General features: G+C 38.6%; 1 protein-coding gene across 8 annotated transcripts in view; it reads left to right on the forward strand.

Annotated features, from left to right (window-relative positions):
• Positions 1-27,897, forward strand: part of ATXN7 (ataxin 7) — an 89,658-nt gene extending 61,761 nt beyond the window's left edge. For all 8 annotated transcript variants that reach the window (XM_075762323.1, XM_075762319.1, XM_075762318.1 and 5 more), the window contains 8 exons: positions 15,530-15,782; positions 16,451-16,713; positions 17,482-17,564; positions 19,226-19,491; positions 19,897-20,095; positions 20,975-21,096; positions 21,374-22,331; positions 23,628-27,897. In XM_075762323.1, coding sequence (XP_075618438.1) covers positions 15,530-15,782; positions 16,451-16,713; positions 17,482-17,564; positions 19,226-19,491; positions 19,897-20,095; positions 20,975-21,096; positions 21,374-22,331; positions 23,628-23,645 — 2,162 coding nt within the window. In that variant the 3' untranslated portion in view covers positions 23,646-27,897. The remainder of the gene's footprint in view (positions 1-15,529; positions 15,783-16,450; positions 16,714-17,481; positions 17,565-19,225; positions 19,492-19,896; positions 20,096-20,974; positions 21,097-21,373; positions 22,332-23,627) is intronic.
• Positions 27,898-27,930: the final 33 nt, after the last annotated feature.

A 27,930-nucleotide genomic window follows, 5' to 3' on the forward strand; every position in this document is an offset into this window, starting at 1 on the left:
TTGTGAACCAGGAAGCCTGTCAAGTTGTTCCTCTGTACTCAGTTATCCATTTTATTTTGGACTCACTCCACTTTTCTGAAACCCGAGGAACTTCTATGCATGTCCACTTGGAAAAGAAAGCACAGAAATCTTGCCTGATATATTTGTGTTTTCTGTAGCACGTAAGACATTCTCCAAAGTGGCAGCTGCTAGAGAGAAGAATCCACTGATTCCAAAATCCATTGCCCTGTGGTTCTGGAGGCTCTGGAAATTTCATTCAGGGTGGTACTTTGGAGCACTGGTTTCCAGCTTTGGGGAAAAAAAGATACACAAGGCTTTAAATACAAGGCAGTAGCACTACTTTTTACATGATTTTGCTGCTCCCTTCATTAAGGCTGGTTTTGTGGTGTGACATAGCACATGGTAGGGTTCTTTCTGTGCGCCCCCAAAGCAGCAAAGTTGGTTTTCCATGTAACCACGCTGGAGTTCGTGATTGATCAGCTTTAAGAAATTTGGTGTTGGCTCAAGGCCCATCATTCTCTTCCTTCCAGGAAGAATAATAATAGTAGCCAGTAACCAAACAATCTCTTTAAAACAAAATATTTACAACAAAATCATTTCAGACAGTACTAAATGTAAACATAAGCAGGCTGCAGTGTAAGCAAGCCCAGCTTATGCAGTGTTGATATCAATCAGATTAAATTCCTTGGAAGTCTAAATTTTTTTTTATGTACTCCTCAAAACATCTAGGAACTGGCAAACTAATCATTACTGCAGCTCACAACCCAGTTCTTTGTCAACCCCAGTTGCTTAGGCCTCCAGCCCGTTCCCTGGGATCAAGCCACACTTTAATTCTTGCTAGTCCTCGCTCAGTTAATTGCTAGCTTTGGCACAAGAAGGCTTGCGGTTTGTGAGACTGTCAGGTCTTTGAACGGATGGGTTTGCTCTTTGTTACGGAGAGAGCAGATGGTGTGAAGGCTCAAACTGAGCAGTCAGGATTGGGGGAGAGGGCAGGAACACTTTTTGCTGTGGCAGTAGTTGCTTGCACCATCCAGCTTAAAGTGATTGTGAAATAGGTGCCCGAGATTGTTGAATTTTGAGAAAGGTTAAATGAGTTGTGCAGTGGAGATAATGAAGCCTGGTCGTCTGTGGCTTTGTCCTGTGTGTTTTGCCATCGCTCTCCCTCCCGTTGCAATCCCTCCCGCTCTGTGCACATACATAGCTTCAGGTTTCACGTCATGTTTTGCCCTTTTTTTTTTTTTTTTTTTTTGCCTGCCAGTCTAATAAGACATACGCACACTACAGCTAGGCTGGAGTGTGCACGCGTTGACCGGCCAGTGAAGGTCTTCCTGCCTGCCTTCCACCGGAGCACTGAGAGGTCCTACCTTTGCTGTCTGAATGCCGATTTTAATGCTGATGATAAACCCTGGTATCTTTAGGACCTCTGTTGGTGGAGCGGGCGGGAGCACACTCCACCTCAATTCCAGCTGTGCCATTTACTTGAAATTAACCTATCATTTCAAAATACAGAACACTAAAATGTAGACAAGTGCAAGGAGATATGGTAGAGCTGCATTTATCTCACTTCACAAAACCAGACAAGAAAACAAAATGTAAATAAAAGATTAAAAATTCTCTAGCTAATCTTAAAAACAATTTTCTTGGCAGTGCAAAACGTGCAGAATCCTTCAGGTTGTAGAATGGTGTGGGTTTGGTTTTCTTTGTTTTTGGCATTTCTTAGTATTCTGCAATACTCATTCATACCAGGGAGCTACTGTATGTGTGTGCATAGTGATAGCATCACACAAGATATAAATATCTTTTCTTGTTACATGTGCTCAGTCAGGAAATGAAGAAAGGAGGGGGTTGGTGCTGTTCTTTACATTATCTTGAGTAGTGGGGAGCAAACTTTCTTCCACTGCAATGGCTTCAATACAATTCAAGTTGTCATCCTCAGATGGTTTTGCCACACCAAAGACCTGGAAATTAGGTTGTGTACAGTGATGCATGTGGAACTGCTTCTGGCCCGTCCGCCCTGCCTGCGCTGGCCTTTGGGCAGGAGTCTCATCACTCCAGCCTCGTTCTGTGGGAACAAGCAGTGTGTGCACATGTATGTATCTGCACAAAGTATTATCACAGCTTGTAAGGCTAATTTTAGGCCTCAGAACTCGGGTATTATAAGTGTTTAAATTCAATCTAATGTTGTTGATCTTTTGGGGATTTTTTTAAATGACTTTAAGTAGTGTTGATAGAAAATAAAACTTAAAACCTCTTGCAATATTTAGTACCAGGAAAAGAACTTCATAATTTCATTGCCTTATGTAACAGGTTGTTTTTACTACGTCAAGTAAAATTGCTTTTGCGTTTGTCAGAGTATAGTCGCAGCATGTGATTTAACTGTGCCACATGCATCAATTCATTTCAAGGTGATACCCCATGAATATTTACTGTATAAAAGTTACTTGGAAGCCTTTAGTCATTGGAAAATAGTAAATAAAAACAAAAGCAGATTTGACATATCAGACAGTTGAAATATATGCTGCTACTATAACATAAGCAAGCATAAAATCCCGTGGCATTCTCCCTTGGCCATTGTGTGCCTCCCGTGGGCCGTTGCCATTTTCTCCCCGTGTGAATGTACTGTCATGCCTCTCCCTTCCATTCCAGCTCCTGCCTTGATGCCCAGCTGCCGGGGTTTCTTAGCAGTTGGATTCTTTGTCCTCTCTCTTACTCAGAAAGAAGACGGCTTTCTGTATTGTTCCACGTGGGAATTAAATTGCCCGATCTTGGTCAGTTTATTTGTGGAACAAGCAACAAAATAGAAGTTACTTGCCCTCTTGGTCCTAAAATAAGAGTAGGCCAAATCAAAGACTAAAGAAGGATAAATTCTAGCTTTTAAAATGACAAATACATCAGTGCTGGTTCCACACATAGTAGTTTAAAGTCAAGAATTTTGTGAACCACTAAAATGTGTTGGAGACGTACCCAGTTTTAATTATGGGTGTCAAGTAGAAGAGTGTACAATAGAAACAAATCTTCCAAAAACATGTATGCCTCTGGTACTAATTTTAGCGATGGAAGGAGATGCGTTTTAAAAACAGCATAATCCAAGGAAATGTCTTTGTATTCCTGAGTTGTCCGTAACAATTAATGAGTAGGTGACAGGAGCTGTCAACTTCTCTTGAAATTCAGAGCAAAAGAGGAACTGGTTGCTGTCTCGTATTCTGAGTGCACAGACACAGGAAACTTAGTGTTTAGTATTTGTGGTTTAGAATTTAGCGTTCATTTCTAAGCTTGTTAATGGCAGCAGTAGTATCCAGGTCTCTGTACGTTCCTTTAAAAAAAGAGAAAAAACCCAAACAAAACTCAATCTGCTGAAATGGTTCTTAATGAAAAGAAAGAAATATGCTATCACACGGATACTAATACACAAAGGCGTTTGTACAAGCCAACTGCTTTTCCTCTTGGCAAACTTTTTATTATCGTGAAAAAGCGATGTGCTTGGTTTTTAAAATGAATTTGTGTGTAATTTGATAACTGAAGAAAGACCAGAAATTTCAACTTTGATTATGGTAATTTAAAACAAGAAAAAAAGCTACAAGCAGTTTCTTTTTTGTCAACAGATACACTGTAATTTTTGAGTGAATACTTAGGAAATGGTCCAGAAATCAGTAATTTGATAAAAATTAGATTTTAGTATCCATGCGCTGACTTTGGATGGAAATCAGACCTTGACGTTTGGACCTCAGAATACATAAATTTAAGATGTCGAGACCCATTTGGAAGATCGGGAAGGTAAATACTGGAGTGAATTTGTGCTGCCAGAGAAGAACACCAGACACTCAGCTGGGGCAGCAGGGGCCATGTCCCCCCCAGCCACCGACAGCCACGGGAGCTGCAGTTCTGGGGGTGCTGGGCGTCCCCAGGCTGGGTGACGCAGCCACAGAGGAACCGTCCCAACGTGGGGCAGCGGGTGACGAGCATGTTCACCAGAGGAACTGACCCAGCACCGCTGGCACGGGCCTGGCAGCTCACCGTGGGAATCATCGAGGGGGTTAACCTCCATCCGCGCAGCCTGCCGCCATTGCTGTGTCTGACTGGTGCCGATGCCACCTTGTAGGTAAAGCTGAGGCTGGCCAGAGGCCCGGGGCAGCTGTTTGCCACAGGGTGCCTGCCTGGAGCCCCAGCACTGTCGGCGAGGCAGCCTGGCAAGGCCGGTGGCATTGCCCACGGGTGTTGTGGGGTCTCGGCGGACAGTCTCCCAGCCAGGGATTCTGTGCTGTGAGCGGTCGGTGCGAGCCCTTCTGAAATGTCACCGGAGCGGTCTGGCCCGGCTCCAAAAGCAGGCAGGCAGCGAGCTGGCCAGGAGCGGGGGCAAAGCCATGAGCTCTGCTCCGCGCTGCGCAGCCCCTGCCGAGGGCTCTTTTCTCCAGAGCCAGCTGGGCGAGGGGCCTGCCGGGGGGCTGCGGGGGGCAGCCGCTGCTCCTGAGTTGTTTCCCCACAGAAACTTGAAAATCTCCCCAAAGTACTCTGAAGGCACAGCTCTGATGGGGAGAAAAGAGCAATAAAATCTTAGCCGATTGCAGTGCTGTCAGGCCTCTAGATAAATTGGTGGCTGTTAATCAAAGTGTTAATTAAAGAACGAAACTATTAAGAACGTGTTAGTTTTTTAGCTTGTTTTCCTGAGTGTGCTCATCCGTGTAATTTATAAATCAGAGGGCAAATACATTCCTTGTTGCGGCTCTGCGGATGGCTGACTGTGGGCAGGACGGTCTGTGCCGTGTATCTCCGTTTCGGAGGAACAGGAAATGCAGAGACAGCCTGGATGTGTCAAGTGCCGTTGTGTTTTTATTTAAAAGGTTAAACTTCCACAAACATTTTAGTTAGCACATCCTAATTACAGCATTGCTTGGTTCTTTCAAAGTGAAATGTGAAAAGGCTGGTTTATTTAATTTGAAAGACATTATTGTGCAAGCACAGTAGGTTCGTGCCCTCGTTTGACTGTATTAGTGATTTCTGTGAGACTTTGCTGTGCTAATGCTGCTGTAAAATTTTAATTAGTGTATAGTTAACATGGTCAGTGTTTTTGAACATGAAAACAGTTGTTTCATGCCAATTGTGATTGACCAGTGTTAATGAAATAAGCTGTAATGATCCTTTTTGTAATTGAAAAATGACTAATGCCTAAAAACCTTAAATCAGTGTAAAAGAATGTGAGGCTCTGATTTAAAGCAACAAACCAAAATATTTATTCTCTGTTTTCTATTGATGTTGCAGATTGAGTATTTACGTTCCAAGAGATTTCAAATTTTACAAAGTTACTTGACTCTTGAAATATCTTTTAAAAATACTGCAGTTTGCCCTACCACAAGTTTGCTTCCCATCTTCATTTTCCATCCTGAAAAAGTTCAACATTTCTTGTGTTTAAAGACTTGGACAGAAAATGAGGTGTTAGCCATGCAGGCAGAACCCCAGCCTGGATCCCTCACGCAGTTCTCATTTCTCCGCTGTGGCTAGTTCTCAGTAGCCATGTACATGTTTATGTTTTGTTAAACTTACAAAGCTTTCGTATTGTGTGGCAGTGGATGTCGCTAGTTAGTCATGCATTACATAAGAAAAAGATATGGGCTCAATGTCTTTTTATCCTGTCGTTTCTTAATGACAAATTCAAAGAATGTGATTTACCTAGCTGGCACTACTATTTTTTTTATATATATATCCTGTGATATTTCCCTCTTATTCTCCTGCTCAAAACAAAGTCAATTCACTCTTCTTGATCTCTTTCCACATGGAGAGCTTTCCATTTCAATGGAACCTATCTCCAGAACTTCACCAGTTAGCCCATAACCCCCTTTGTATTTTGGGTCACTAACAGCGTCTAAGCAAGTTTTCAACACCAGCTTTTTTTTTTTTTTTTTTTGGTAGCAGAGCTGAGTCTGACAGTCACTGTACAACAATTAAAGTTTGCTACATGTAAAGAAATAGCTACAGGGGAAAACATTAAAATTCCTGATTGTGGCGTGAATAGAAGCGTTAGCAAGATGAAAGCTAGATAGGCATTTGGATGTGTGAACTCATCTGAATACATTACCCAGTGTTATAATAATATGCGATAAGGTCTTCAGAGGAGTGTTGTTGATGCTGAAGGGGAAGAACGTGGTGTTAAAGGTGTAAACCTGATTTTTGGGTAGAAAATGGGCAGAGAGAGAGAAAATCAGGTGGTGGTTCTTACCTTAATTCTTTATTCCTATGCTTTCAACACACAGTTCTTTATAAAGCTTCTGTTTTACTCAACTTTTTATTAAACTTTGGAATAATGTGTTTTTTTATTTTTAATTTGCTTTAGGCTTGTTTGGAAAAACTGAAGCTTTTCTTTAATGTCACTCAGAGTAAGCATATATGAGACAACAGTTTTCCAGCTGTATTTTTGAGGAAGCTGACCCATACTGCATCTTGGTACGCTGCTGATCTGTACTGGTTACCTTTGATGATTTTGTTTATTATCACTGTGACTTCTCCACAGTTTTTTCCAAACAATAAATTTTTTTAATAGCAAAAAATTATTTATATAATACCTTCTTTTTAATCAGACAGTGCAGGTACTGACATGTCATCAACAGGCTACGCAGAGATTAGTGTTCATAATGTGGACACTATAATCTCTCCGTGGCCCGATTACCATCTAAGACACTCTACTGTCCTTCATAATAACTTTGCAATTTATATTCCAGCGCTTGACAGATTTACAAGACAGCTACCGACCGAAAGTTCCAGGGCCAGTTCCCCCGTCAGAAATCTGGCCTTTCCTCTGCCTCTTGGCAAGTTAGTTGGGAAAGCGTACCAGAAGTTTGATCTTGGACATTTTTTTGAGATGTTAAAGCCCTCGTGTTTGGCTTACCTGAGGAAAGAGGGGGATGGAGAAAGATGGGGAAAACATCCTCCTCTGGGTGACAGAGGGGGCCTGCCAACAGTCGGTCTCCCTGGCTCCGCTTCGCTTGTGGTTCTGCCCCATGAATACTTTAATGTCCTGCTTCTGTGAGTTTTCCCACGTTGCCCTTGAGAGTTTTACTGGTCTCCCCGGGGCTCTGAATAGCTGAAACAAACCTGATGGGAGCATCCCTAATTCCAGTTTACCACTGCACGAGGGAGCCGCACGACGCAGCGAAACCTTGGCCTGTCTGCAGGCTTGGGGCAGCAGTATGTGTGGGTTGATGCTTCAAAGGTTATTTTACATCTCTCAGGGGCAAACCTCAGGTATTTTAAAGAGGACTGTTAAATTCTGTGGAAGTTGATTACAAAACTACTTGTGTGTGCTGAATACAAGGGGTTTTGAAAGGATTAGTAACAAATATGGAAAAATGGAAAAACTAGCTTCAGTAATGTACAGAGGTGTACAGAGGCAGCAGTGGAGAAAGGGATGTACTTGAAGGTTATTTATTTAAATACGTTTTAGTGTTACTATTTTTTTGCTACATTCTTAATAACTCTGCAATCTGCTCCTCGCTCTCCTTTTTGGGGTAATAATCTTGGAGATCAGGGGAGGCGTGGGGGGTTTGGGGCCGTTTTGCAGCAGTTATCATAGTGGCTATTCCTACCCGGTTAGTGTTGTGCTATTAGAGAATTACAACACCATGCTGGCTATACTGTAGTTGTACCATTTTTAAAAGCGTCGTTTATGGGATCATCTCCTTTTTGAAATACAATTTTAAAGCATCAAAGTTGGCCTTCAGAGTCTTACTAGTGAAAATGATCTTTTTCCACTCCTCTCTCTGTTTTCTTCAATGCCGCAACAAAACTGTGACCCTCCTTACCCAGAATTTCACACTCCTTTATCTAATGTATTTTGCACAGTGATTGCTTGTGAGTGGATTTTGGTTCTCGATAGTAAATCTCTAGGAAAATTATAAACATATGTATTTAGAAATCAGAAGTTCAGTAATTGGCTTTACAGTTTTGAAAGTAGCCAGTGCTTCTTTATAACCGCTGTAATGAAATGAACAAAATAATAATAGCTAACGTTTGCATTCTGTTTCTCTTCAAAGGGATGTGGTTAACTAACTAACCCTCATAACACCTCTTGGGAGCTGAGCAAATAATTTGCAAATTTGCAAATATTCAAATTTAAATGTTAGGATATTTGAGAGGGTTGAAGTGGCACAGCTAGTGCAGTGCAGTGAGGCTGGGGAAGACGAAAGCCAGAGAATGTTTTCCGATTTCCAACTTTGCTTGCATTTTCTCTGTTAAATGCTCTGGTAAACCTGCTTTTAAAAACAAACCAAAGTGAAAGCTGAGCTAAAATCTGTCACTCTGGGAGTCCTGGACTGACAGGAAGTAGGTTACGTGAAACTTCTAGTTAAAGTAGCTATTACAAACACATCATTCAAAATGATTGGTGGCTTTTGATTGTATTGAAGTTTGGATTTCATGAGGAAGATTATTTAAGTGTGCTGGACCATCGTAAACATCAGTTACAAAATCCCTCCACAGTAATTCACACCGATTTAAGATGTGTAAATAAAATGTAACTGAACTGATATACTGAAACCCAAGTACGTGTACGTATGAGAGCTTTGGGTTCTGAATTGGGCATTTGTGACCAAAGCATATCTTAAAAAAAAATTTCGTCTTTAGGAGTTTTCTTAATAAATCAGTGCACCCTAGTTAAAGCATAGCCAGATTTTATATGCTTTTTAGAGAAACTTGTAATGTGTGTTTTGGAGGTGATTGACAAGGGAATGGTGCAGAATTAGTACCTGGAAGAGTGAGCGGGACCTTTGCCCTGACGAGGCGTGCTGAACAGCAGAGCACCAATGCTGCAGTTAAACAAAGATGCAGAAAACAGATGATACGTAAAGCTTAGTGGTGATACAGCCCTCATTTGAGAAGTAAAAATGTCCTAGGAACTCACACAGAATTCTGGAGCATACCCAGTCAGCAAATAGAAAGGTCTTGATACATTTACTTTATTTGTCTGTTGGTTTCAGCAAAGGATTTTGAGAGGAAAGTAATTTTCTGAGTTCTCATTGTGGGAGAGCATAAATGTTTCATGGTGCTTACGAAGCTGAAACCTCCACAAATTGCTTTAATGTGAAAGAACATTTTAAAGGGATTTTTAAAAATCATTGATCTCTGCAGTTATGTTTTGCTCTATAATGTATGACTTCAATTTAAATTCTATTTTTTGCCCCTAAGAAGGTAATTTTGTCATCTTAGGTACTAACCATCTCAGTGTAAGTGTAAGACTGTCTTTGAACAACGCTGTAGCACATATGTGGTGAAGGTGTGATGTAAAAATATAAAGCAGGACGTTTTAAATCTCAGCTAGGCAAAGCAAATGTTTGGCTATGGTAACATAACAAGTTCTGGAGGTGAATCCTGGGTCTTAAAACATACTCTTCAAAATTGGCTAGGTATTGCATTTTAATGGATTTTTGAGAAGAGACTCATTTTAAGTAAAGTTCTATCTGCCTCTTTACAGAATGGTATCTACACAGGCAATAGAAACATTGTGTACTGCAAATGCTCTTAATATTTTTAAAGTGAGGAAGTACAGGACGTTAGGCTGTGTCAGTATTGCTAACTTGGCCATAGTCTGTATAAAAGATATTACATAAACCTGTTAGATAAATAGTTTATACCTATTACTATTTATTTATAATAGTGAAGGACTCTGGTCAAAATAAGGAAGACCATTGTAGTAAGTGATATAAACACATAAAGCAACATAATGCTTATGTATGTGCCACCCTAAGTTGCATTTGGTATGCTGCAACATAAATTACATATTTCCTTTTTTTTCTTTTCTTTCTTTCCTGCTAAAGTGTTATTTTTCTGTGAATGGAGTGCCATAAGCATAGTATGACTGTCAGTCAGATTCTCTTTGTGGTTTTGCTAACACTGAGTGATAAACAATAATATCATCTGCCGGTTGCAAAGCAACGGTTCGTGGTTTTTTTGTTGTTTTTTTTTTAAATGACATAGTAAGAAGAATTCTCTGTAGAGACCTGACAGATTGCATTGGGGTCAATCAGGCCTTGGCAGTCTGTCTGTCTGATAGCTTGGACTCCATAAATATTATTTTCTGTAACTTTCTTGCTGGAGTGAAAAATATAACTTTGTTTAGGTGCTGTGTGCGGTTCAGCTAATAGTGTAAGTTTAAACACTGCAACAATGGAAGACAGAGTGACCTCATCCTGATTTACAGTGCAAACAGAACTGATGGGATGATTAAAGGGACATGAGTGGAAGATTAAGGCAGGATCCTTGGTATCTAGGCCCCGTGATTAGAGCGGGATAATCAAGCAGCAATGAGTGAGTGAGCAGCAGATCAAGATCCCGCACAGGCGATTGCTCCCAAGGAGCTGCGTGGCGCCAGGGTGGCATCAAAGGAAGAGTAATTTGCCTGCTGTGCCCATGATTGTTTTAGCTGCCGAGTTTCCCCTGCAAAATCCTCACGGATCTAACTTTTTTCTTTTTTTTCTTTGTCATGGTGAGGTCAGAGTGATGGTGGATCAGAGCCTAACACAGGCATTTGGCTTAGAGCTGCAAGAGGGATTTCAGTTGGTTGCTGAGTAAAATCTATAGTTACAGTGAGGGGTCCTTCCAGAGCAGCATCCTGTCGTGTCATGGATCTGATCCTTCTGGAGAAATTAGAAGACCAAGTAAATTAGCTCCTCACAATTACTCTAGAAATGGAACAGTCATACTGAGAGAATATAAATGTTATCCTCAGGTAAAAGATGTCCGTTTTAATATGGCTGTACTAAATCATTTCTCAAATGACAAGTCAAACAGTAGCTCAGTGTGATGGAAAAAAAGATAAGTTTGGTTTACGTAGCGCTTTTATCATGCTTATACTTTCAGTGAGACAGATACATGAAATAATAATTACTTAAACATAAACTTATCTTTATGCTTTGTTTCAATATATGCATTTAATTCTGTAGTCTGAATCATACTCTTACACCTAGGTTAACTGATGTTAAAACTTTTTTTTAAATGGTAACTGAAATTGCGACATATTTCACTGAATTAAACTTGTGTGTGTTCAAATGGGTGTGCTTCATTTTTAATGTCGGCTCTGCTAGCACTGGCACAGGTCAGTTTGACTTTTTGCCCAGTACTTATGTAAGAAAGCAGTATAAAAAAAAAAAAGTGTTTATGAAATTTGATCTGTACATCTTGTATTTGCTGCCCAAAGCTATTAATTGATGCCCAGAGAGAATGAACAGCATAAACCACTTCCTAAATTTTCAGAGCTAAGTGTAGACCTGGAACATTTTGAAGACATTTAAGAGTACTGTTACTCTTTTTGAGGTTTTGGGGTTTTTGTTAAGCAGACAGCAAAGAAAGTAGCATTTAATGAGAAACAGAATATTTTTCTCTATAAAAGGATCTTTTAATGTAGAAATAAAGTTACAAATCACAGTCCAAGTGTTTACCCATTGAGGAATAAGAAGCCAAACATGGTGAGAAGCTTTCTTGGTTTTTTTTTTCTTTCCTCTTTTTTCCTTTCCTTTCCAGGTTACTTTTTTTTTTTTTTTTTTTTTGCATTTTGTCAGAAATTATTGTTGGTTAGTAGGAAATTTACAATGGAAAATAAGATTTTTAAACCCAAGAAAATTAGCAGTCAGACTAAAGGCCAAGTGAAGCGGTTTAATTTTTTTTTTTAAAGCTCTTGAAGAGATTTAAGTTATCAATATCTGTTTATCAGGAAGTCCTGTGTGCTTTGGCAGTCCACCTATATAATTCTTGCTCAACCGTAAGTCCAGTAGCACACAAACTATTGCTGTATTTTTCCAAATTGATAGTTAATAGATATCCCAGTCACCGAGCAGAGACAACCTTTGCTGGGATGCTGCCTCCTTTTCACAGTTTTCTAACTCTCTGTACAGCCCTTCTCCTTAGGGGGGTCACAGAGATGTTCTGTAAATGCAAAGATATTTAGGGAGGAGTTTTATCTGTTAAGGTTTAGTGTTGAATGCAGCTTTCATCTTAGGTCAGATTCTACCCAGTGCTGTAGGATTAAGGAAGACTTTCTGGTTCCTTGTCCAAAGCCAAAACGCAAATCTTTTGGATGTTTAAAAAAAACAAAACAAAAATCAAGCAACAACAGAAAAGCCCAAACAAAAAAAAAAAATCCTCCCCCCAAATTTTAGAGTTTAGAATTGTGTTCCACAGGTACAGTATTTGAAATACTACTTTGATGTTATAGAAGCAATCATGACATTAAAAAAAAAAAAAAAAAGAGTTATGTGAAGGTAAGGGATGGAGTGCTAACTTTTAAAATTTGAAAACTGAACACCTGGAGATAATTATATTTTAAATGTTTTCAGGCTGAGTCAGAGTTAATGGCAAATGGGAACCATATTAGATTGGAAGATGATTAGTAGAATTTATCATTATAATATGCTTAGCATAATAAGCATGGTAGTCTTGATTATTCAGTGACAGTTTGTGTAGCAATTTTTCCATTAAAAGACTATGTCAGTCTGTCAATAAATACATTCATTAGATCCAATATGCCATGCTTAACACATGTCTGGTTTCAAAAATAATATTAGTTTTCTCAGATAAGATGAGACTATCAGTAGTCTTCACGTGGTTTACAAAACAGACCTTAAGAAGGTTTCACTTAAGAACATGAATTTTATAAAAAGACTGAAACATTATATAGAAGCAGATCCTAGTAGCAGCCCTACCTCTACTTGTACATAAGCCAACATGAAACAGGTCCAGGCAGGTTACAAAAAAATTAGCTGAAAAGTCTTCTCATTTTGTTGATAAACTACACAAGTCATGTTTACATACAGAAGGAGTGAGTGAAGGTTTCACAGACTTACAATGTTAAAATATCTCTTTCAGAAATTGTCCCAAAATTCTAGAAAAAGCTCATTTGGCTTTTTTGGTGTGTTCTAAATCGTACGTCTGTGTAGAATGGAAATTTGCTCTGACAGGTAGACAGTAATGCTGGTGTGTGATCAGCCACTAGCCTTAGTTCTCTTGGATCAATTTTTTCTATTATTATCAGCAGTTTAAAACACTTTTTTTTTTTTATATTAACTCACTTGTATTGAGACTGGTGCTTTGAAACATTCACGTGAACAGTAGTCAGTGACATCTCAGTTCAGTACCAGCACAGTACCAGTTAAAGTTACCAGAAAAGAAGTGTTCGTATCATTTGGATTAATAGCTCAGATAAATATTCTATCTAGTTTGTTCCTAATGATGGGACGCAAGGAAATAGTCTTGTTTTAGTCCCTTTCTCTTCTCGTCTGCCAGGTTTTCTCCAAGGAAGTAACACCCTCTCTTCCTTCAGAAAGAAAAAAAAAAAATCAAAACAAACTTGCTAAGATTGCATTAGTCATCCACCGGTTTATTAGAGATTATTTCTAACTGTGATAAGAACTTGGACTTTGAATTTTCTAAATATACAGAAGGTGGAAGAGTATTGAGCAATTTTTCTTACTATCTCGCAGAGTAATCTCACAGGGTGTAGCATTGCTGAACTAATGGCCCTCAAATAGTGACTTATCAGAGCTGCTCAGGGATTCTTGCCATTGCTATAAAAAGACATTTGGCAATAAACAGTATGTCATCTTAGAAGCACAGCCATTTACTAGAACATAAATGTGCTAACATACTTCACTTACAAATTTTTCAATGGCATCTGGTTCTAGAAAACGAAGTAGATGATTTTCAACTAGTTGTTCTAAATATTATAATTTTAAAGCAGTTGTTTCTTGAGGTGGGTGATAAATTACTGCATTTGTTATGTATTTCTGTTGGGCATTTCACCAGACCTCTCAGAGCTTTTGGGTAAATATTAATTAATAAGCAATGACTCTTTAGCAGAAGGTTTGTTAGGTAGTTTGCACCTATTTTGCGGTTAAACAGAGAAACACACATCACTTGGTTCTGTCTCAGAGATAAGTTCTTGACGGGAATTACCTAGTCTGAGCTCGATGCTTTTTCATTATCTTTTGGTTTGTTTATTTGTTTCTTTTTTTTTTTCTTTCTTTTTTTCCCTCTTGAGCTAATGAACGTATTTAAAATGCTGCTTCCCCACCTCTGTAAGAAATCAGCTTGCCAGGTGTTACTCCCATGTCTTCCTCTTGCAATGCTGGAGCAACTTGACTTTTTTTCCCTGGTTATTGCTGTTGCATGCTGTTACAGTCTTGCAGGAGCTGTGCAGCGGGTGATGAGCCTGACGACATCAGTGCAGGGTTGATGCTGTCTTGTGTGATGGCTTCCAGCTACGAATGGAGTCCTGGCTGGTCATCACCTGAGTGGCATATGATTGCTGTATGTAGGATTGAGGTAGAAATAGGTCATATAAGGAGAACACAGATGTATTAATTCACATTTTCCAGAGCATTACAGGTTGCATGCTGGACTTTCACTCTTGGCTGTAGTTGTTGTAACTTCATGAGTAGCCTGTGTCTTTCACAGTTTAAGTACTTAAGTCAAAATCTGTAAGCTGATCCTGGGATTGATTGGCGGTGGATTTGGGCACCTTTAGCAATTCTTGGCTGAGAAAAAGGTGTTACTGCTGTGGCAGAGAAAGGTGCCTTTCCATTCCCCTGACAGACCTGATCATTCTTGGTTTTCTCCTAGATCTGTGGTTTGCATATACTTGATTGCCAGACATGTCTCTTAAGCAGGTGTTGATTACACCGATCATCGAGGAATCACAGGTGTCCAAGTATCAGTTGAGCAAATGGTCAAATAACGTGTCCGTGTGTAGGCAGAGCTGGGTACTTCCTGAAGCTGTCAGGTGTTTTGTGACTCAGAATTCATTGTTCCAAAGAGCTACCTTTATAATACACGCTATTTTAACTGAAATGGTCCTAACAATGTATTCATGTTAGTGATTTAATGTTAATTAAATAATTTCCAACACATTCAAATATTCATTTTTTGGAGTTGTTTTTGTAGAAGAATATCTGTTGCTCCTTTTGATGTTGTTCCTAAATAGAAATCTTACAGAGTTAATAAAAGGAAAACAAAACAAATCCCACAACACCCCAAAACCCAAGGTAGGTCAATACTTGGGTTGCTGTTCTCAGGGATGTCCACACTGAAGGTCTAGTAGACCATACCAGAAGGTTGTCATGAAGTGGAAGTTAAAATGTTGGCTCCAATATAATTTTGACCATTGGGAGACATACTTACAGATGTTATCCTTTGAGGAAATATGATATTTAAGCTTGCTTGGCCTGAGGATAGGGGGGCGTCTGCTTTGTGTGTCTGAGGTTTAGGTCTGATTCTCCCTTTCTTCTTCTTGAAGGTGGAGAGAGTGGACAGTGTTATTAAAAGCTAAACTTTTAGCGGCTGAGGAATGTAGCCGCCAAATTTCAAAGAGACTCCCATAACCAGCTGGGGACCAGCAATGAGTGGAGCCTCATGGATTTCAGTGAGGCTCTGTGTGTGGCAGGGGACCTCCCAAGCCAATCAAGGAAGACTGCCAACGGAGTAAATGACAATATGTAGTATTTAAGAATTGTTTCTATATGGGAGCTTAAAACCCCTTTTTCCCCTTCCTTTTCAGAAAGAAGACACAGCTCCTCCAGCAAGCCGCCTTTGACTCCACCTTCCTCTTCAGTATTTTCCCTCATTTCATCTTTCCCTTCAAAAAACAAAGGTAGCAGTGGAAGTGGGAGCAATCGTTCATCCAGTGGAGGTACTAGTACATCATCATCAAATTCCAAGTTGTTGAAATCACCCAAAGACAAGCTGCAGATCAGCGGAAACAACAGGTTAATGCATTCGGTACAGCATAGCAAAGTTCCCCATGATAAAATGTGAGTATGTGTTTTGACAAAGAATTAAATGTTATTACTTGCATAGTCACTGCTACATCAGTAGAATTTCTTTTTGTTTCAGAGGGGTTTTGGTTTAAGAGATAATCACTTTAAACTCCTCCAGATCTTTTCTGGCAGTCTAAGATTATGGATAATACTCATGACTCTGTTGAACAAGAACTGTTGGAGAGCTGCATCTTAAATCACTATAAATAACGGTCATTTTACTAGGGTTCTTAATTCTTTCATCTAATCTGCATACTTTGATCATAAGGGAGTTTTAGCTCTGATTCAGGTGATTTTTGACCTGCATGTGTGAGATTGCAGAACTGATAATACAATTTACTGTCACAGAACAGGGCATTTCTCACTGGACATAACAGGCCCATTGCAGTTGCTTTGGTGATACGCTGTACCTGTGACTCCAAATAACAGTTTCCGAAGGCCCTGATGACTCTCTGAAATACAAGGAAGTGGGGAACAGAGGACAGAAGAGATCATGGGCATAATAAAAAATGTGAAAATAAAAAATGGAAATAAAGGAGGAAGGTCTACATTTGCATTGTGAACAGATCAGAGTATTGTTGAGTACTAACATATTTTAAGTACTTTTTATAACTTTTGACTATAATTTTCAATTTACGCCCTTTGTTTTTCATAAATAATAGTATGACTCCATCTGTCAAAGTGGAAAAGATTCATCCAAAGATAGATGGTGCCCAACTGAAAGCTGCTGTTGGTCCAACTTGTTCTACTACTGTGAGTTCCTCAATAAAGACTGGCCTTAATTGTCCCTCAATACCAAAGCCACCCTTGCCTTCCCCTGGACAGATACTGAATGGTAAAGGTCTTCTCTCTGTGCCTCCATTTTTGGAAAAGAAACCTGAAGAAAATACAAATAATAGGAAATTTTTACATAAAAGATTGTCAGGTAATTGTTTTTCATTATTATTTCCTATATTCCTCTTAGTAGTGTATCTATAGAAATACATATATAGAATATATAGAAATCAGTTTCAGAAGTAAAACACTTCTGTAACACTGTAACTTGTAATTAGGTACATTTTATATACTAGAATTTAAATCTATAACTTGACGTACTCTTAAAGGACACAAACAACTTGAATGTCGCTGTTGCTTTCAGAAACCATACAGACCTCAAGGGCCTTTCAGTTCTTAACAGTTCTAAAATTATACTCTTCTACTATCTCTAAAGATTTTCTTTTCCTTCTTTCTATATAGAAGGTCTAAGTGTACAAAGAAAATGGAACAATCGCCATCTCATAAACTCGGAAATGTAAACCTAATCTGCTCTTTACACTTTTTAAACACAATAACTTTGTTAGTAGAAAGGTAGAAAAGTTCTTAACACCGAAACCACCAACAAAAAAGCACCATTTGTTTGTCACAGTTCATATTGATGGCAACCTCTAATCCCAGCATGCAGGATCTGCCTCTCCTTTGGGGTCCCTTACAGCTCTAAATTTCCCTATTCCGTTTGTAGACTTGAGATCTGTATTTCAGCACACCATAAACTTGCTGAGAGTGTGTACAACTTTATTGTGCATTTTTACTTGTACATTTGCCTGTGTTACAGTTGAAAACAGTTTCCAGTATGGTTGATTGTTATAATGAAAATAAATGTTAGTATTTCAAAATGTCTCTTCATAACTTTTCAAAACTGTGTACCTTTTGACAGAGAGAGAATTTGATCCTGATATATACTGTGGTGTCATTGATGTGGAAACCAGGAAACCTTGTACTAGGTCTTTGACATGCAAGGTAGGATATCTTAATCAGAATAAGATTATGTAAAGTTTTAATTCAACTTCCTGAGGAATATGACAGAAAATTACAAATTTTTGCTGTCCATAATTATGACTGTAAATGGTACCTCTCAAAACATGTTGCCCAGAACCAAGAATGAATTGTTTTCAAAGTTCAGTTAATTATTTTTTCAAAAACATATTTCTTAAAGTAACCTGGAGATTTGTATTTTTGTATAAACCCTTTAAACATGATGGGACAGATTAGTTTAATCCATGTGTAGGTAGTAGGAGGCCAGAATTACGTTCTTTTTTGGGGATAACCTTTGGTCATAGATCATGAATTTTAAAATTCCTCATAAGCATGAAAAGTATTATTTGTTTATGCAGGATTTCAATAAATCAAGCTGCTTCCCTCTCACACCCCCTCCTAGGAGGTATTTGTGTAAATGCTACTTGATGTACAGCTACGGCCAACTCAGAAATGAGTCTTCCAAAAAAGCCTAGGGGTCAAACTCTAAATTAAACAATCCGTAAAAACTTTTAGTTAAATGAATGTCCTCTGGCCCAAAAGTCTTGGGAGAGAGAGGGGTATCACTTAGTCCCGAGGAACCAAAAATCCAGATCCCCTGCAATTGTGTAGTATTTCACTACTTCCCTGCAAAGCAGCTAAACTGTCGGTAGGGGAAGCATCTGGTAAATAAACCACCTACAGCACAAAGGTAAATGAAGCTGATACTAATGACCCAGGGGAACTGAACTTGAACACGTTGCCCTTTTGGAATTACAAGGGGGAGGCAATTGTTTCGCTAATAGAGGAGGGGAAAGCTTCAAGATTTTACAAGAGAACTAGGCAAATCAAAAGTGTAAAAGAGGAAAGAAATGTTTCTCAGCAATTCCTTATATTATACCTACTCAGAAAATATTTTTTCGGAATTGGTGTTTGTGTCTGAATTATGTGATGATAATTTGTACCTGCTGAAATGAACCCAGTAAAACCTTTTATGCCGTATGGAAAAAAGGTATTGTATGTGACTTTAACAATTCAGAAAAATAACTCCCATCTATTTCACTGTACCTAGAATTTGTGCCATATATACACAGGTACATCTTTCTATTCAGGACACTCGAAGGACTTTGAGTTCTGTCTGACTATGGATTCTACTGTATTTTTTTGCATTCCTTAATATCTATTTGATTACATTAGTTTTCATTTAATATATCAGTATTTAGAAGGAGGCAAAGTGTTTTTTAAATATTTTTCATGGCTCCCATTAAAAGTCTGATTTTAAACATTATTGTGATAAATATTTTCATAAGTGAAATTAAATGTTTAGTATTTTTGGTTGTGCACTAGTTGGCAATTAAAATACCGACGTAAAAAATATTTTTCAATTCTAGTCTTAACCTTATAAGAACTTTCAAATTTCTTTTTAAAAAAGAAATTGCCAAAGAAGCCTTTTACTCAATTGCTGGTTTTTGTTATTTTGTATCAGATAGGGATATAATCATCCACCAGGCAGTTTTAAAGTTTGTTTTCCAAGTCATTCTTCCATTTGTTTACTAAACATGAATGTGGTGATTTTCTCTGTTTTAGAGGTCTAGACATGTGTTTCGAGTGTTCGATTTCCACAAATCTAATAGCCTGAGATTAATGATTTATTTGTGGTTTTGCAGACACATTCCTTAACCCAGCGGAGGGCTGTACAGGGTCGAAGAAAACGATTTGATGTGTTACTAGCCGAGCACAAAAGCAAAACCAGGGAAAAGGAACTTCTTCGACATTCGGATCATCATCAGCAGATGCCCCCTCTCAGGGAACCACATCCCTCACCTACTAAATCTTCCCAGGAGCTGCACCAAAATTCTCATGGAGTTACTCTTACAGAATCAAAGCCTTTATTACCTAATAAACCCAAACCTCATCCCCCCAGTCTTCCAAGGTAAGGAAAATCTGCACATCTAATGGTATGAAATTAATACTGGTACCTTCAGCAAGTGGATTTTGAAAGAGCAATATCTGTTGGACAGGGCAGTAGTTTTGCTCTAGGCCTGGTGACTGTATGTCCGCAATTAGCAATTACGCGCTGAGCTGTAACTCCTAGCGAGGAGGGGTTGGTGTTTGAAGTAGCAAAAGCTGACTTGCGTCAATGAAAGTGGTTCAGCAGTGATCGGGCAATGCTGCTTTTCCAGGGGTACCGTCCCTCCTGTCCTTCCCCTCGGTGGATGCGTTATGAGACTGTGGAAAATATCAGAAATCTCTGTTAATGTAGATTTCCTTCTATCAGTAATTTAAGCTTTTTAACTAGACTTAGTTCAATAACACCTTTACCGCTTGCCTTGCCCAGGCCTCCAGGCTGTCCAGCCCAGCACAGTGGAAATGCCCCTAGCGAGACTCCTTCTGTCCACGAGTCTCCACACCCTCCCTTGCCTGCAGCTGAGCCAGCATCTCGGTTATCCAGTGATGAGGGAGAATGTGATGAAAAAGAAGAGCCTGTTGAAAAACTGGATTGTCATTATTCAGGTCATCATCCTCAACCAGCCGCTGTATGTTCCAAGTAAAAGTTAACCTTGGTCTCTCGCTGGCTTTGAACTTGTAAACAAATTACTTGGGGGTTTTAAGGGTGATTCCTTATTGGATATGTGACTTGTTTTTCCTAGATTTTAAGAAAATTATTTGGTTGTTTAGTAGGCAGTGGAAGGTTTAACTGTAGTTGCAAAGTAAATATACTGAAGAAATCTGTTTGGAGCTCACTTCCCCAATCAAAAAGACATCAAAATGCCAAAATACAGAAGGTGAAATTGGTAACTGCTCTGTGAAACCACTGGGCTGTGGTTTCAGAATAAGGACACGTGCCTTTTTGGTGAAATTTTGTTACTGGACTTTTCCACACACGCATGCACGTTTTTTTACTCCGGTGCCAATCATCACAGTAAAGGTAGCAGTAATGTATTGTTTTAATATTTAAAACTTGACAAAAGCTAGTTAGTCTAAGAAAAACCACAAGCTCTATTGCCTAGCCTATATATCAAATTTCTCCCTTTTTTTTTTTTTTAAAACAGACTACGAGCAGACAACTGATAGCTCCTCAGAAGTAGATGTTACATATATATATATTATGGTTTTGTACACACACACTATTGTCCTTCCTTGTTTAATGGGAGGGATTCAAATTTGACCACTGCTTTTGGCCATAAGTATGGGAGTATCAAATGGGAAGACAATGATCCCAATATACCAAGGCCAAAAATTTAAAATAAAATAGTTGTTATACCATAGAAATAAATATTCTAATATATATATTTTTATCATTGATTTAAACATCTAAAGGCATATTAATTTTGCAATATTTTTTATAAACAAGTGCATTGTTATTCAGAGTTGTTATTGAAAGTAGAAAACACCAATAAAATCTGTCTTTTCAGTTTTGCACATTTGGTAGTCGGCAAATTGGAAGAGGTTATTACGTGTTTGACAAGCGATGGAACCATATTCGATGTGCACTTGACTTCATGTTGGAGAAGCATCTTAATTCACAGATGTGGAAGTGAGTAGAAGTGAAAGAGTTCTTATTCTTCTTGGTATTTGTAGAAATACATGAAGCCTGTGATTCTAGTTAAAGAACAATAGTAATCTTGTGTTCAGATTAATCAGATCAAAAGTTGATAGCCTACGCTTTACGTTTTTTGCAACAATTAATAAAATATTTTAGTGGCATTAACCAACCTCAAGATACTCGCTTTACTGTAGCATTATTAGACTGGGTATTATTCCAAAGAATGGTAGCTACGTAGGTTTTTGTTTGTTTTTCTGTTCACCTGCAGGAAAATTCCTCCAGCATCTAGTAACACGGCATCAGTTCGTGCACCACATCGGACAAACTCAATGCCTGCTTCACAGTACAGTGTCAGTGCAGCAGGTTTCCCCTTACCCACCACGGTTATGTCATCGCCAGCGTTGGTATCTCCTTCCTGTGTGTCTCTAAATAATAAATCGGTACCATCACATGGAACGACACTAAATGCCAATCCTGCTACTTTGGGTGCAGTGGATCCTGTCTGCAGTATGCAATCAAGACAAGTGTCTTCATCCCCTTCAACACCTACAGTGCTTTCCTCTGTACCTTCACCTATGCCCAGCAAACCTCAGAAAATGAAATCCAGCAAATCTTTTAAACCTAAGGAATCTTCTGCTGGCAGTGGCACCTGTAACAGTACCGGCAGCGTCAGTAGCAGCGGCGGCTCAGGAAAGAAGCGTAAAAACAGTTCCGCACTGCTAGCACCTTCTCATTCCACAGAGTCCTTTAGAAAAAACTGTGTGGTTAACTCTGGAAACTCTGGGACCTCCTATCATCCATCGGTGACAGCTTCGTCCCACAGCGTTGGCCTCAACTGTATGACTAGCAAAGCTAACTCGGTTAGCCTCAAACATGACCAATCAGGGAGGGGTCCTCCGACTGGAAGCCCTGCAGAATCGATAAAGAGAATGAGTGTGATGATGAACAGCAGCGACTCCACGCTCTCCTTAGGGCCGTTCATTCATCAGTCCAGCGAGCTGACTGTGAATTCACACAGCGGTTTTTCACATTCGCATACTTCCCTTGACAAATTTATGGGAAAGAAAAGAAAGTGCTCACCTGGTTCAAGCAGCATAAACAGCAGCAGCAGCAGCAGCAAATCAAACAAAGTTGCCAAATTGACATCGGTGAACAATGTTCATGCAAAACACACTGGTGCAATCCCAGGGACGCAAGGGCTGATGAACAATTCTCTTTTTCATCAGGTATGAAATTTTGTCTCGAACTAAGCCAATATGAACGTGCCTCTTCACGTGTGTATATTACCCGTGTTCTCTTAATTATTAGCTAGCCAATTCAAGATCCGATTCAAGAAAAAGATAGTTCTCTTATTTGTCCACTACTTGTTTTGAGTGTTTTTATAGTACATTTACACGAGATTTTTATAAACACTCTCATAAAGTGTAGCTTTTTGTTTTTAAAGTAACCTTAAATATGACGCTCCAAGTTCCTTAGATGTTGCCTGTGAACTGCTCTCAGATGAAATTCAGTCCTCACAATTAAAAAAAGTAGTTTTGAAAGTAAATCTTGCCAGCCAGCCACGGAACTGAGCTACATCTCTCAGCCTGACTTCTTGTTTCTGTGTCAGTAATAAACATTCCATGAAGTGGAACATAGTGATGCTGATAACAGAACTGTGATACTGTGATAAAATAAGCTTATTATCCCAAGGTGTCATTGACTAACTTCTTAGTAATAATGAGATTAAATGTTATAAATAAGATAGAAACCTTTTTAGTCGGTAAAGCAAACAGATTACTATAAAGGAAGCAGATCTCATTTTAAAAACTAGATTGGGGGGTTTGATTTTTTTTTTTTAAATAAATCGCACTGGAAAAGTAGTGTATTGGGAGATAAAGTTCTTGATAAGTTAGGATGAGAGATAATTTAGAAACTGGTAGCTCAGACTTCCTAATAATACTATTCAAATTGACTTGGAGGGGTAAAAATAATTTGCTGCAGCTCAATGAGAGTATAGAAGATGGCATTTTAGAGAGTAGCTTTAGAGCTAGATTTTTCAAGATTGAAAATCCAAGAAACTTTTTGTTTCCTCTGGTGCCAGTAACCTGAAATCTGTGTACCTGGAGAGCTGGGAGGTCAGTAAGAGCTTTTCCAGAATGGTTTCTTAATTTTCAGTTTCAGCCATAGAGGAAGGTTTTCACCATTGTGTTGTTTGCTGTAACAAAAAAAAGCATTGAGATAGCGGAATTTATTTTTTGACTTACCTACTAGTTACTATTTCGACTGTGCAATATAAATACAGGAGAAATATACAGAGTGAATTAAGGAAGAAAATAATGTCTAAAACCATTATAACTTTAAAGAGCTTTAGCTTGAGAATTGCCAAGTCTCAGAGAAGCCAACCGCGTGTTAGTGGTGTCGCATTGTGCCTGCTGATTCTCCCCAAAATAGGCTCTCGTTATCCGGAAAATGTCTTTTAAGGGCATCTGCTGTAACAGCCTGGCTCACTCGTCCTTCTCTTTCTTTTGCTTGCTCAAAAGCCAAAGGCACGTCCCTGATAGCTGAACGCACCACGGTGAGAAACGAACTGGACAATTTTCACTACAAGCAAAACCTCCATCTGGATTTCTGGACTCCAAGATGCCTTGAGTTTTCCCAACTTCCCATGGTCCTCAGGTGTGGAAATCTACTGGACTGTCACTTAAACAAGGAATTTCCCTGAAGCCATGTCTGTAGCAGCGAATATACTAGAAATGGACACTGGATGAAGTTCAGCCACATTATTGCTCTTTATCAGTGTTAACGGTGGTCTGGACTGTTTGCTACGAACCTGTGAGATTTTACTTACAGGAGTACATCATCTTGCCACTATTTGACATAGATTGGCTGGGCAAACGAATGTTTTCTGGGGGGGAAATAAACGTTACTGTGGACTTATTTTTATACTGATGGTGTCTTTTGTAGGTGATAGCTAACCAGACAGACACCCTCAATGGAGAGGACCCCGCGACAAGGGGGAAAAAAATGTGTGAGGCACAATGGAAAGAAGCCCTCAAGAAGGGAATATGGCTTTAGTGTTTTTTATAGCAATGTTCCTTTAATGGAATATAAAAATAGCACAATTCAAAAAATAGTCTGTGTTTTGCCCAGCCTTTTGCAAGTAATTTGGGATAAGAAGCTAACAGGAGTTTAAAAAACAGTACAAACCCAACAAAAAAAACCCAGAAAAACTTGTTTGAGGCCATCGCTCAGAAAACAAGTATAAAAAATGTTGTACTTGCATGATAGAAAACCTATTTTCTATTCTTTTGAATAAGATATGATTGCAGAAGAAAAGTTAATTTTGTTTAAAAAAAATTCAAGAAGATCAAACAGACAAAGGCAAATAACCTCTAAAACTACATGCCCAAAGAACGTATTTATTGACCTATACTGTATACCATAGGCCTTTGTTATTTTAAAAAAAAAACAACTTTATTGGTTAAATTAGGCTGGATTTGCCTTCCAGCTGGTAAAAATAGCCCTTTTAAAACTAAGTATTTAAATAATTTCTAAAAAAAAACCCCATAAAAGTTTCTGTCTTGTTTGTATAACTAAATTGTTAACTGTAACACTTTCAACCACTCATATTTTTATTTTTATTTTCCCAAAATTCTGGAATGAATTTAGAGCAGAGTTCACCGTAAAGTGCAGATGTGTGCATCACAGTCATCCCATACCTACCCAGGCTTTATGAATAACGGGGGCTTTACACGGTTTTATATAGTCCAGCCAATTTTTATGAAATATTTTGTCTTGCTTCAAAACACCTCAAAAGTGAATTCCGCTAAAGGGCTTTATTGTACTATGATTTGATTCGTCTGGATGTTTTTGTTAAGTTTTTAAACATCAGGTAAAGTCTCAAAACTGACTAAACTTTTATTAAGGGGCAAAGCAAAGGAAAACAAATTCCTAACCGAGAAGATATTTTATTTTTCTGCCTTAAAGGGGCACCAGCTGTTGCTGAGAAGAGACAATCTGAGCCTGTCCAACTGTTTGCGTAGCCCAGCCTTCTCCCCAGTTCTGGTGGCAAGTAGTAGTACATCAGGGAATCCAAAGCCACTCTGAGTAGCAGTTGCTTAGTTGTTTACCTACCGATGCTTTCAGTTTAACCTGAACTTGCTATGAAATCATTGTTATACAGCAAAACAACGAGAAGCCTCTATGCAGACACTTTAGCTTTGAATCGATACGAAAGATCACATTGAGAAAGCAACGTACTAGAGACACTTATTATGCAAACTTTTTTTAAAAAAAAAAAAAAGACAACTTTTCAGGAACAAAAGGATTCATATTTAATAAGATGCCCTGTTGAAAGGATTGTTTAGAACTGCGATTGGTTTAACGTAAAAGGAACCAAAGTGATATGCCACAAAGAGAAATCAAAGCGTATTAAATCCTGCACGTTTGGAGTGAAATCCACGCTCTGATGAAGTCCGTGGGGCAGAGCTTCCACTTCAGGATAGCGCGAGTCACAAGTGCAATTTGACCCTCGATAGACACAAAGGTAAAGGAAACAAAAACTGGGCAAGATTGAACGCTAGTGAGTTTGTGATCGAACTCTCCTCTGTTTTTAAGGTTCTGTTGATCTGAAAGCATAAATGGCAAATCCGTGCTGCTTCGGTCGCGTGCAGACGTGATGAAAAGTGAATTCCTGATCGCTGCTCGTACCGAGCCAGCGTCCGCAGTCACCTGCGTCGCGCGGTTGTAAGCCATTGGGAGTAAAGAGTTAGAACATTGTAAATTCTGTCTGCCCTCGAGCATAGACGTGCTTAAATACTATGTTTTAGATCTTGGTTCTAGGCAGGACATTGTTCCTGAAGCTTTTATTGTCACATAGTTCTTACTGTAAATATTAAGGAAGCTTAAAATTAATTTTCCTCGCAAAATTGAATTTGCAGTGGCTGGGTTGTTTCTAGACAGATTTTGGTATTAATTTAAGAGATACAGTTTTTATAGTCTTTCCAACTTCTCGTTATGACTCCTGCAGTTTTCTTAACCTAAAAAATTGCTGCAATGATGAACAAAGAGTTATACAAGAAAAAAAAAAAAACATACTTTTGTATCTTTATTTTGGAATTTCTTGTTCTATTATAAATATTGAAGTATCCCTATTTCAGAAGACATATTTTGTTAATTGATTGTACATATTTAAATATGTATTTTTGCACAGGTCTTTTTTTCTTATATCCAGTTTTGGTACAATTGAGATCATCTAGTATTTATTTATTAATTAATTAAAAAAAAAAAAGCAAATACCTTTTTATAATTTGAAGTGGTTCACTGCCAAGCCAATAGTTAACATGCCTACTTTGCAACTTAAGGGATGCCTCCGTTTTGTGAAAGCTGTGTCCCTTTTCATGTCTCGGGAGTGGATACACGCAAAAAATATTGCCCCGGGTCGTGCGGTCGGGTTCTGCCGCGGGAACCCGAGCGCAGGATCGGAGCCGAAATGGTGGATAACGGCATTGCTTATCAGTTGCCTGATTCCCAGAAGACTACATTTAGTTAAGTGACACACTGCTTCTCTTTTTTTTAGTGTTCGTGTGCGTGTGTGTGCGTGCGCATTCGTGTGGGTCTCATGTGGTTTAAAACTAACGGAAAAACTGAAAGTGCCTGATATAACTAGTTTTAAGCTTGGACTGTTTAGACAGCTTCTCCTTAAAAGACTTGAATGTTCAGTTGAAATGTTGGAGCTTGCTTTTTCCACCTATATACAATATATGTGTGTGTATGTATATGTATGTGTGCGCGTGTAGATATATACACACATACATATATATATATTTTCTGAAATTAATGAGATGGGTTGACAAAAGAAAGCGAATGATGCTGGTAACTTTTGTAAAATCTTTTAATTAGAATACCTTGTGTTGGCACAATCCCACTGATAACTCATATTTAATATAATGCCGAGGAGTTTGAAATATGGTTTTAACCAGCAGTTTATTTAACTGTCTCATTTTAGGTGGGGAGGGAGAGGGGGTTATTAATTCATAAATAAAATAATTTAGAAAAGGTTTAAAATAGTCGGCATTCCAGGAAAACAGAACAAACAAAAAAACCCCACAAGTAAGTACCTCTTAAACCCATTAAAAAATAAAGATGTGATTTCCAAGTGACATTTCTAAGGCAGTTGTCTTCCTGTCAGAGTTCTCTTGCCAAGGAATCTCTCTCTCGTCTTTCACTCGTTCTGTCCTGGAGGAGGGAATTGGGCTTAGAAAGATTCTGAAATGTTTCACCGGTCAGCAGAAAATAATCATTTTTACCTTTTGTGCAAGATATTTTACATTTTAAAGATAACTTTAAAATGAGCACTACATAATGTCAATGTGAATGTAGGCCTTGAAAGCATCTTGCTCGGTGTTGAGCCTGGTTCTAAAAGCAATCTCCTGTGTAAAATGTGTGAATAGTTTGATAATTTGTATACATAATCAAGAGCATCTGATCAGCTGAACTCTGTGTTGGCTGCTGTATAGTACATGAACAAATGTCATGGGATAGAAAAATTACTTTGGATATTTAAAAGAAAAATAAATATATAGTCTATTTGTTTTGTAACAAGTTTCTGTAAATAAAATAATTTATACTATTTATAAGAAAAAGTTGTGCTTTGCTTCATGAGAAAGATTAGTTTGTTGAACAAACATGTTACTAAACAAGGCAATAAAATTAGGACTTTTCAATAAATGAGGTTGGTTGCATGGAATACATGATATGTTTCTGCTTCATTATAAAATCATTCACCATTAAAGGAAAACGTTACCTGTATCGGTGCCTACGTGAACTAATTTCAGAGAATTG

The sequence above is a fragment of the Balearica regulorum genome, chromosome 10, assembly GCF_011004875.1.
Source record: "Balearica regulorum gibbericeps isolate bBalReg1 chromosome 10, bBalReg1.pri, whole genome shotgun sequence".
Lineage (NCBI taxonomy): Eukaryota > Metazoa > Chordata > Aves > Gruiformes > Gruidae > Balearica > Balearica regulorum.